The sequence below is a fragment of the Parasteatoda tepidariorum genome, chromosome 6 (genome assembly GCF_043381705.1).
Source record: "Parasteatoda tepidariorum isolate YZ-2023 chromosome 6, CAS_Ptep_4.0, whole genome shotgun sequence".
In the NCBI taxonomy this organism is placed as follows: Eukaryota; Metazoa; Arthropoda; class Arachnida; order Araneae; family Theridiidae; genus Parasteatoda; species Parasteatoda tepidariorum.
In genome coordinates this window covers 22564156-22575843 of record NC_092209.1, presented here as the reverse complement: position 1 = coordinate 22575843, position 11688 = coordinate 22564156, and the positions used below count along the sequence as shown (strand labels likewise).

The 11688-nt window shown below is 30.7% G+C and overlaps 1 protein-coding gene across 1 annotated transcript; it reads right to left on the bottom strand.

Moving 5' to 3' along the window:
• Positions 1 to 2154: 2154 nt before the first annotated feature.
• Positions 2155 to 2943, bottom strand: LOC122271622 (zinc finger BED domain-containing protein 5-like). The gene has a single exon (XM_043053541.2). The coding sequence runs from the start codon at positions 2941 to 2943 to the stop codon at positions 2155 to 2157; it is 789 nt and encodes a 262-aa protein (XP_042909475.2).
• Between the last annotated feature and the right edge of the window lie 8745 nt (positions 2944 to 11688).

Here is an 11688-nt window from a genome sequence, read left to right as displayed (position 1 = left end):
ATATGCGTTACTATCATGGTCGTCAACATAAGTTTTCTCAAATACAATATATTTGTTTTGCTTAAAATTGAAGTTTTAATTCCATTTTAATACCACTGGGAAAAATGATAATGGAAGGGATTAAAAGTTGGCAGGTATGGAATTATGTAATGATTTAAAAATGGATTGCGTGACAGCCACGCTGCAGGAACTGTTTTCTGAGTTAGTTTATCGAGCAGGCTCCAAAATGAAGCATAGGTGTGCAACGTTCGACAATATTACTAACAGTAAATATTTCATTATATTCCCTTGGCCGTAAGTCTCAGAAATTAAACATTCTTTTGAAACTCTCCTATCTATGAAAATTTTAACATCTGATATCTTATAAATTAGACTTGGGCAGAACGAATTCTCTAAGTGATTTCGAATGAATAGAATCAGCTAACATAACTAACATAACTCAGCTAAATAATAATTGCATGAAGCAGTTCAATTTTTTATTACATTAGAAAAATTAAAACATAGTGTTTATTTTTCCTTTCTGAAAAGCAAAATATAAAAGAAAATGTTTAGTGGCGCCATCTGTTGGCTCTTATAACAGATCCTGATGTACGAAATTAATGCTACCAGCCGAGGATAAAAGAAACGCAAAATTATGGAAATATCTAAATTCCCCATCATAATAACAAAATTAAATAAATTTTCGTTTTCATACCATGCATTCTTTTCTTTTATAAAGCAGAAAAAATTTTCATGAAATTTTGAAAAGCTATGAAGAATGTTATTAATACGGTGATATTTTTTGTTTGACAACACTACTAAAAATTTACTTGTGATTAAGTTTGCATTTTACTGTACATTTAATGAAGAAATCAGAATTCTATAACATAAAGTATAGAATTAATGTCATCATTCATCGTTTTTAAATGCTCAACTACAAAAAATTTTAGATTAGATTTTCACTGTAATATCCTTATGAAAATATTAGTAACGCGATGAATTATGAGTTTTTATTTAATATCTCATCTGAGATAAGAGCTTTGATTTTGTTATTTTAACATTTTACAAGAATTAAATAAGGTCCCATATTAGTTATTAAAAATCACACTACTATATTGCGTACTACGATATACATTGTTTATTAAAAATCATCACTTTCCATAAAAAAGACTCCTCAGTATAAAGATGAGTTATTTTAATTAACTGGATTAAAAACTGATGATATAGATTAATTTTACTGAAAACTAATTATATTGATTAATTTTGCAACAAAAATATTATATCGATTAAATTAACTAAAAACTAATCATATCGATTATTAATTAAAATATTTAATCGACTAATTTTTACAAAGTTTTGATAAATGAAAACATTTAATCGATATAAGATATCGATTAATTATATATCGAAATAATAACAGTCACTACTATTTGTCACTGTTACTTTTGGATCCCAGTAGCAGAAGTAACAGTGACTGAAAAGTAGCAGTTGTGCCCATCTCTAAATACGATCTATGAAGGCAAAGTCACCTACTATCATAGAGCTCTGTACAGAGTTTCAACAACGTTAATCGATATACGCGCGAGGAAAAAAATAAAATATAATAATAATAATTTAAAGTTACAAGAGCTGGTAATAATTTTTTATTAGAAATTGGATTTAAATTTACTACTTATAAATGATTTAGGCTTATGTGAAACATTTGTACGAGGTACTTACACCCTCGGACTATAAGATATCTGTTGTTGTTACATATGGCTTTATTGGAAGTATTAATCCATATACATTGGTCAAGTANGTAATGTGGTTAAAGAAAAAGAAATAAACTTTCAGAAAACATATTATAACTCAAAGTTCTAAGAATTTAAACACATTATCTTCTCACCTGGAAATTAAAACGACAACTGCAAATAATTAAATCACTTCATACAATGGAGGCCATTGAAGGAAATATCTTCAAATTCAGCCTCGTGCACCTGAGATACAAGATTTACAATGCAGAAGGGACATCTTATGATTCAAAATAAATTTCATTTTACTTTGGGGGGGGGGCTACGTTAGGAGCACTGGCCACTTTTGGCTTACCCACCTTACTTAATCAAACATACTAAATTTTTAAAAAAAAATTAATAATTTTTTGTGACTTCCTTGGGTCTGTCCTGCAGAGCAAAGTTTTTAGAGGTGAGGCTTAATATTGGAAATAACCACTCTCAGTCCTGTTTCTATATTTAGCCGTGATCTATATTTTGTCTTCAAAGAAGCCACAGCAGAAAATCCTGTTTCACAAAGGTAGGATATTGAAAACGGTAATAGAATGCGAAATGCCCTTTGTTTCAGTGTAGAAAAATCCTCCTCCTGCCAAAATTCAAATAGTGATTTATTACTAAATTGCATTTCAGTTTCGCCACTTGTCGTGAAGTCTATGAATTTTTCTTCCTCATCAATCGAGAGTCCTTCGGGAGTCTTATGAAATGGATACCTAACCCACTCGTAACTTGCTAGCAGTTTGTCATAAGCAGGAAAATACTTTTTAAAATTCTTTGCCATCATGGCTAAATGATTTTCAATGGTTACAAACGTAACTTTCATATATTCTTCTTCAGCTTTATAAGTTTTAGTACAATTATCCACATTTGCAAACATTGTCAGGTTTTTTTGCTTTAAATTTCTGCCCCACAATTCTAATTTTCTACAAAAAGCATTAACTTCATCACTCGTATCCAACATATGTGTATTTGCTCCTTGGAGTTTAATATGCAAGTTGTTTAATTTCTCGAATATGACGACCAAGTATCTCAATTTCATCACAAATAAACAATAGTGTAAATTCCCGGTTTCCGGTCTGTTATCTTCTAAGAAAATAACGATTTCTTCTCTTGATTCATGAGCACGTTGCAAACATTTCTCACGTGATAAACATCTTGCCTCACATTTAAATAGTAACTCTGAATGTACTGAACCCATATCATTACAAAGAGCTGAAAAGATTCTCGATCTCAGGGTTCTCATTTTTATATAATTTGAAATGATTACAACAGCAGTTAATATAATATTTAAACCAGGACGTATTTCTTTCGAACCCAAAGCTTCTCTGTGGATCATGCAATGTGTCCAGACGCATTAAGGCGATTTTTGTTTTACTAGTGCCTGAATACTTTCGAACCTTCCGGGTATGGAACAAGCATATTCCGATGCATATTCCAGTGCATATTCCGATGCAATTTTTGCATTCTGTGTTTGCATCATTCATAACATCATTTAAAATAGCAAATAATGCTAGCGCTGTTGTTTTGAGTTCTATTGATTAGCAGAAAAGTAGTTCTACTGACATATTATCACAAAATCAAACATAGGCAATGAAAGGAGTATCTTTATTAATATCTCTTGCTTCAAAGTTTATTGAAAACATTTTGTCACGCAACATCGAGAAAAACTAACACTACATTTTCAGCTGTATCACCAATTCGACGAGCAACAGTATCATTTGAAAGAGGTATGGACTGTAATTGTTTTGAAAAATTAACTCCAAACATAGTTTCTACAATCTCAATTGTTGCTGATTTTTACTTTACTTTTGTTTTGGTAGTTAGTTAAAAATAATTTAAAGACAGAATTAAAAATTTTCAATATACATTATTGTTGCATACATTTTACTGCAAGTGGGGGAAGCGATGAAAATTATGATTGAAAACTAGGCCGCGAATACTGAAAGGTTGAGAAACGCTGCTCTAAGTGATTTCGAATGAATAGAATCAGCTAACTTTGGTGGTTCGAATCTGTTATCCGAATTAGTTGTTTTTATCGTACAAATTTAAATTATAATTAATAATTGCATCTTAAATTTCGGTCAGTTTTGTTTCACAGTGACGGCTTGTCATATAAATTAAAAAATTTCTTGTACAACTTAAGAGATTCATACGCATCCATTATCAAGGACATGAGATTTTTTCAATTAAAGGATTCGATGGATTCAGATAAAAATATAAATAAAAATATAAAAATATAAAATATTTCGCTTGTAGTTTCTTAAATTTTACCTAGTTTAAAGTCTTCATACCAATTAGCAACATATGCAATATAATTATACGAAATATATAGTAAGTATATTTATTTATTTGAAAAAATTCATTAATGAGAAAGAATAATAATTTATTTTCTATCGACATTAGTTAAAAGAAAAATAGTGATAGTTAAGTAAACTTTTCTTGAATTTTTAGCAATTTCGATTTTTTTTGAAGCATTAGATTCGCAATTAAGTCATGTTATTTGATTTGAACCATTTGATTTGATTCACTGATCAGAGTCGCATGTTTCGAATCAGTGATTTGAATCATTGAACAGAGTCACTTGATTTAATAGCTATCCAAATCACATGATTTGAATCAGTGATGTGAATCTCTTCATATGAATCAGTTATTTGAATCATTTTATTTGAGTCGGAGTTTTGAATAACTTAATTTGAAAGACTGATCTTAATCACTTAATTCGAATCATTGATCTAAATCATATGATTCGAATCGGCGATTTCAATAACTTGACTTGAATCATTGATCTGAATTACTTGATTTGACGAAGTTTCCATATTAGGAATTTTTTATCGGACGACCTCGCTAAATAGCCACTATATTGAGAGCTCATCACTGAGTAACCAGGACAAATCTAAATTTAAGCAGTTATCTCGGAGTGAAACTTTTAAAAAGCGGGCGTAATTAACTTTATTCAACAAGTTTTACTTATCTTGCTATCAACTAAAAAGTAAATGTACCACTAGAGTCCAATAGAACATCACCGTACAAAACACTCAGAGAATTTAACTTACATGCCCACCGATCTGTTCTGCAGAAAACAGAAGGAAGCTCAAGATGGGCTCAGAAAATATATGGTCCTTTCGAACCGGAGACGTAAATATTGTTAATAAGAAAATATATAAAACATAACATTTAAAATAATATTGTGCAATATAAATTTTACTTTTTATATTAAAGAAATAGAAAGTGAATTATGTAATAATTTAAAAATGGATTGCGTGACAGCCACGCCACAGGAACTGCTTACTGAGTTAGTTTATCGAGCAGGCTCCAAAATGATGCGTAGGTGTGCACTGTTCGACGATATTACTAACAGTAAATATTTCATTATATTCCCTTGGCNGTTCTTCAAGAAATTATTCATTTTGAATTTATTCTTGACAAATGAATGAGGAATAAAGACTAAAAATAATGAATGATTTATTCTTCGTGCTTCGTACTTATACATTAATTTTTATTTATTTTTTCTGAAGGATTTGAGTTATTATTCATTAGTCTGAATGACTAATGCACATCTCTGGCATTGGAATTTTTTTCTGATGGAATTTATATTTTTATGATTAAGTAGGACTAAGTGGACGCATATATTTTATAATGCATTCAGTAAAGTTACTTTGCTTTGGTACTTTCAAATATTAACAATGCAAGTACTAAATATCAGTTGCGTAAATACTCTAGCAGTCAGTGAAATAACGCCTACTCTACTCATATTAAGATGATATCCGTTAGAGGATAATAAGTTTGTAATTTAGTTCGTAGAAGTTACGCTGTCAATCGGCTTAGCAGCATGCTCATGCTTAACTTAGTTACTTACAATGAAATATATATGTTATTGTGACTTAATTTAAATGTAAACAATCAACTTAATATTAAAAATAGTCATATAAGCGAAACGATTACGTCCAGTCCCGATCTGGATCTAGCCGAACGTTCTCTCAAATCTTGCTCACACGATCAGATCGACACCTCTTCGTGCCGAGATATCGTAGAGCTTTTGGTTTAGATGATTGATATATTGTTTAATATATATATAATTCGAATACAACTACAATCAAATCATTCAATTATTTTTTTTTTAATAATACTGGTAGTTATTATTAATTCCTAATTAGTTTTTAGTTTCTTGTTAGGAATGAAAATTTTTCTTAATAAATTACATAAAAATATTTATCAAAAGAGTTGAAATTCCTTTTTTGCATATGATGCAAATTTACCGTCAGTAACTGATTTTAATAGTATATTGCTAATTTTCCAGTCCACCTCAGGCATTTATCTCCTTTTTATGAAGAAGTGAGGTATACGCTTCGCAGACAAGTATTTCATAACCAGAACAAAACAAGCTAACGGTTCAAAACTACAAGGCTACGGCTGCCAGTTTCCCTCAATATGCGCAAAAACAATGCTTTTAGCCTACCTTTACCTAACCCGCTGGGACTATTGAAGCTGATACTTATGATTAACCCGCTCATACGATCAATGAAGGCAAAGTCACCTACTATCATAGAGCTCTGTACAGAGTTTCAACAAAGTTAATCGATATCCGCGCGAGGAATAAAATAAAATATAATAATAATAATTTAAAGTTACAAGAGCTGGTAATAATTTTTTATTAGAAATTGGATTTAAATTTACTACTTATAAATGATTTAGGCTTATGTGAAACATTTGTACGAGGTACTTACACCCTCGGACTATAAGATATCTGTTGTTGTTACATATGGCTTTATTGGAAGTATTAATCCATATACATTGGTCAAGTAGACATAAACAAGGAGTATAAGTACTTATCGCCTTAGCCATCGCCGTTACTCATTTAGCACCACCCAGGAGGCACGTGTGATTTAAGAATATCACGGACGCGAGTAACATTGCCTCCCCTATAAGATATCTAAAACACAGGAAGAAAGTTCATTACATCGGAGCGAAATTCCATATAAAAGAAAGTAGTAAAAGTGGTACACGTGGGACTTATTTACTTCATTCTCGAACGAGTAACGCCTACATTACAAGAAAAGCTCAAAAAATGAACTTGAAGCAGGGGATAAACCGTAAATAAAACGCGACACACAAAGTTGGTAGAAACTTATTCTTCTGTGATTAACAATAATAATTGCGCCATATATTTCTCATTTGTGAGAGACTATATTAATTGGAAATATTAAATAGAATACACGTGCTACTAAGGTGTGTAGAAATTAAGCGGAAAAAATGGATGTTATTAATTTATTTATTTTAAATTTTGCTTCTGAATCTCTAAGAAGATTTTTGTACATTGATCTGGGGAAAAAAAGTAGCCTAGCATTGGCAATTTCCACGAAAAATAGAAAAAAAAGAAAGAAAAGAGACAGCATGAAGTATATAACTGTTCGCAACCTTCGAACAAACCTCTACATTTCTTTTAAAAATAATTTGAAAGTTTAAAATCCATTTGGTACCATTGAAACTAGAGTTCGCGTAACAGATTACGATACACAGAGATACAACAGGCGTCTAATTAGGTTAAAAATGGCAACAGGTGTCTAATTAGGTTAAATAGTTCGAATAACATCATTTTGTAGTTTTAAACGAAAAAAATATTTATACTAAAATTTAATTGATTGAGCTTTACCAATTTGCACTAGCTAAAACATTTAGCAAATTAAATATAAATAGAGCATAATCCCAGACATAAAAAAAAATTTTTTTAAAGTAAATATTCAAAATAAACATCAGTATACGAATTTAACATAATTTTTAAAGAAACAAGCCATTTTAACAATTCTAAACTTTTCTTGGATTATTTAAATAATATTTTCTTTCAAAACAATCAGCACAATAATTTCATAATATCACATTCTATGTAGCCTTAATGGTAATTTTAATGTCGAAAAAAAATTCAAAACAATAAAAAAAAAAAAAATTGCCAAATTAACTGTAATAGATTTTTTTCTTTCCTGTGGAAAAAAGAGGAAAAAAAAATTGGAGCAATTTTATGCAAATGCAGGCCGTAGTTACTCGATAGGGAGCAATTCACTAATTCAAAAAAATTATTCTGAATTTTTCATTAAATGTATAAAATACATAAATTTCATAACCCCTGAAACTTTATTACTAAACTTCATTATTAAATCGAATTCATAAAATATTTTGCTCAAGCCAAGCATCCATTAGATCAGGGGTGGCCAAGCTCCTTGATAGTCGAGCCATTTTTCAAAACTTGAAATTTTTCGCACAATTAAATACGTATTTAAAAGGTATGCAAAAAAGGTATTAAATTTTTTTTTTAAATAAATTATATTTATTGAAAACATATAAGTAAAAGTACAAAATATGTGTATTGATTTTAAATATTAAACACATTTATTTTACTTCTCTTGATAATTCTTTAAAATTTAGCAAATATTTGGTGACAGCACTTCTCAGTAATTCTTTGAGATAGTGGTTAGTTAATACTGATCGGTGTGGGGATTTCACGAATTTTAATGAAGAATAAAACGATTCGCATAACTACATTGTCAAGAATATTGAAATAATTCGACAAGCAGCCGGATCAGGATATTTCGATTCTGGTACAAATTTTCAAAATTCTGTAATCGACGTCGACTTATATTTTAATTGTAGAGCTTGACGTCCGGTGGCTGAACGGTAGCGCTTCGTGCTGTCGTGCCACAGGTCCCTGGTTTGATCCTCGGGCCGGGCAAGGTTGACTCAGCCTTTCATCCTTTCAGTGGGTCGATAAATGAGTGCCAAGCATGCTTGGGAACTAAACACTGGGGGTTCCGCGTTCGGCTGACCACCTGACTGGAACATCTGCTCCTCCACCCCAGAGCCCAAGGTCAAGAAAAACTGAGACGGGCACAATAGGCCTTGGCCCTCTATAGGCTGTCGCGCCGCTGAGTTTAGTTTAGTTTTGATCTTCTTGCATCTCTATTAATTCTAATTCTCCCGATGCTTTTTGTCTCATAATTATATTGGAAAGGGAAAAGTTACCTTGGATTCAACAACGTTGCACTTAGTCTTTCATATTTGTTCTCAGTAATTTTAAAGACATTTTGAAACACATACGGAACGATAATAATTTTTTAAAATATGAAATCACAAATATGATATCACAAAAACGAAAAAGGAACTCGGGTGCATTTATCGAGAGCCACAAATAATCCTTCAAAGAACCTCATGTGGTTCGCGAGTCGCAGGTTGGCCACCGCAGCATTATATAGTTTCCTAATAAAAATAATATCAATGTAATTAGTCTAAGAGTCCTAAATCGACAACTGTATGCTTCCTTTGGCTGAAAATTAAGAATTGTTTCTCCTTTTTTCATGAAAAAAATATTTACATATTATTTTACTTGTTCCGTTTAGTATAGTTATTCCCCTAAATTTAAACATCACGTTGTGTAATTCCTTCCTAACCTAATTTAATTAATAATGATCCCCCGATTCTCCAGCATGGGATACCTTACCTGTTTATCTGCAAAGTAAAAAATAACACCCTCATCATACAACAAGAAATTAAATACTATCAAAGGTATTAGATTAAATAACTGGGTTTATTAAATTAATTCAAAAAAGGATTAAGTCCTTAAGGGACTTGATTAAAAAAAACATTTTTAAAAAATACGAAAAGTAACACATTCATTACGAATACATATGAAAAAGGTTGTCCTATTGGACTAGCATCAAACAGGAAAAATGCACCTCAGTGACTACCACGGGCTAACATCTTGCCCTTATATAAGTTACCATACCATACAGTTTCATACTAACATTACCTCTTGGAGATTATACATTTATCAAATCACATCATTAACTTTTAGCCATTAGGTTTGGTAGATGAAATACTACCACTATAATGCCAGGCCACGTGTGGCTACTACACGTGAGTTTTTTCTCACCAGCACTAACTCATGTGGCACACATTCTGGTTATTTTATTCACTCACATAACAAGCCAATATGCCTTACAATAAGGCAACGGATTTCACCACTGCTAAAAGAGTTTACCAACTCCTTTTCACTCTACCATTGGGATAATCAACATTCTACCAGGAGCTTTACAACCACCTCCTCAGCTCGTGAACATCAACAGACTCCTTAAAAACATCAATTTCCATCATCTAACCCAGTGTGTTGCCACCATACAGTATTACAAAAAGTACAAATTAAATTTACGACCAAAATTGAAATATATAAAATTAAAGGTTTATATTATATCTATTCTTAGTTAAAATTATAACATTTAACAATAAAACTTAATTATTACATTTATATAAAAATATTAAAAGTTTAGAAAAAAGGTTTATTTTTACTGTCATTATTATAAATTTTAAGACTCATGCTGCCACCTATTGGCACAAAGATTAATAAAAAAAGAAACTGTAAATGAACTTTTATCATTACATACTAATCTTCATCTTCTCTGTACTATCGTACTACCCCTTCATGCTTCGTCATAAGTTCAGCATTTTAAAGTAGATGGAAGGATAAACATTGGGAGAAAAAATATAGTGTTTGATAATATAGCTTGCATACAAAGAAGTGTTTAAATATAGCTTGAATTCGCATACTAAATACAGTTTTAACAATTTTAACACCCCCTTCTTACAAGGGAATAAAAAGTTAAAATATTTGTTGTCTTAAAAAAAGAAAGAAAAAAAAAGCGAAGAGAGAAAATAAGACCGAGGAGATAAGAAGTGAGACCATAAGACTTGTATTTTGTAGGAAATTTTTGAGAAATTTTTTTCTATTTTACATGTAGGAAATATTTATTAATATCAAAATTAGGAAAAATATTTGAATGCTTCTACTTTTTGTATCACAGAAGAAAAAAAATTAAAGCAAGGAAAATGCAATTATAAGCAACCTGACCATCTAACATCAAAAGAACAGAAACTAGTAGGCAAGGCAATCACAAAATTCCTGCCTATTTTTAAATATAAATTTGTTCAAAAATACTAACCTGTTTCACCTTTTCCAAAATACTAGCCTGTGATAAAATACCATCTGTTCCAAAATACTAGCCTGTGTCAAAATACCATCTGTTCCAAAGTACTAGCCTGTGACTAAATAACAGGCTGTTCCCAAATACTAGCCTGCGACAAAATACCATCTGTTCCGAAATACTAGGCTGTGACAAAATATCGCCTGTTCTAAAATACTAGCCTGTGACATAATACCACCTGTTCCAAAATACTAGGCTGTGACAAAATAACAGGCTCTTTCGATATGACATGTTTAAACTATTATGCGGTTGTTTTATTAGTAATAGGTTGTTAAGACATAGAAGTAGAGCTGCGGGGGGGGGGAGCACGTATCTATCAATAATTTTCAAACGTTTAGAACATTTTAATGTTATATTTTTTACCTTTGGAAGGCTATTTTTTAGTAAGAAATTTAAGATGCCATATATGTATTTTAACTATATAATTGCATAATAATCATTTTCATAGGATGGAAATTTTTAAAAAAAACCCCATTCAATGATCTAATTCTAACGCACTAATTTTAACGAAAGAAAATTTAAGTACTATTATAAATTTATAATTGGAATTAGTTATTAAATTTAAGTTTATGGAACATATTTGTTGTAATTGGAATTAAATTTTATGAATTCTATTGCTGCTCTTTTATTTTTTAAGACTCTGAAAACACAGAAATTGAGATTTACCATAATTTCAGATACGTTACTAAACTTATTATATCCCACTCACGAGAGAATTTTTTAATTCTTGCTGATACAAGTCAACAGTTTTTAAAAATCCATGAATTACTCTTAAGTTTAAAAGTATCATATTTGCACCAACAGCGAGGAGAAAAACATTTTTTAAAAAATTTTATTCCAATGATCGGATTTTCACATTTTAAGTGCTTTGGTTAATAAATCGAATTCTTTGACTAAACCGATTGTTTGTTCGATGAACT

Bases quoted from the DNA above. Each gene is read 5' to 3' on its own strand.
- LOC122271622 (XM_043053541.2), bottom strand. From the start codon at position 2,943: ATGGGTTCAGTACATTCAGAGTTACTATTTAAATGTGAGGCAAGATGT.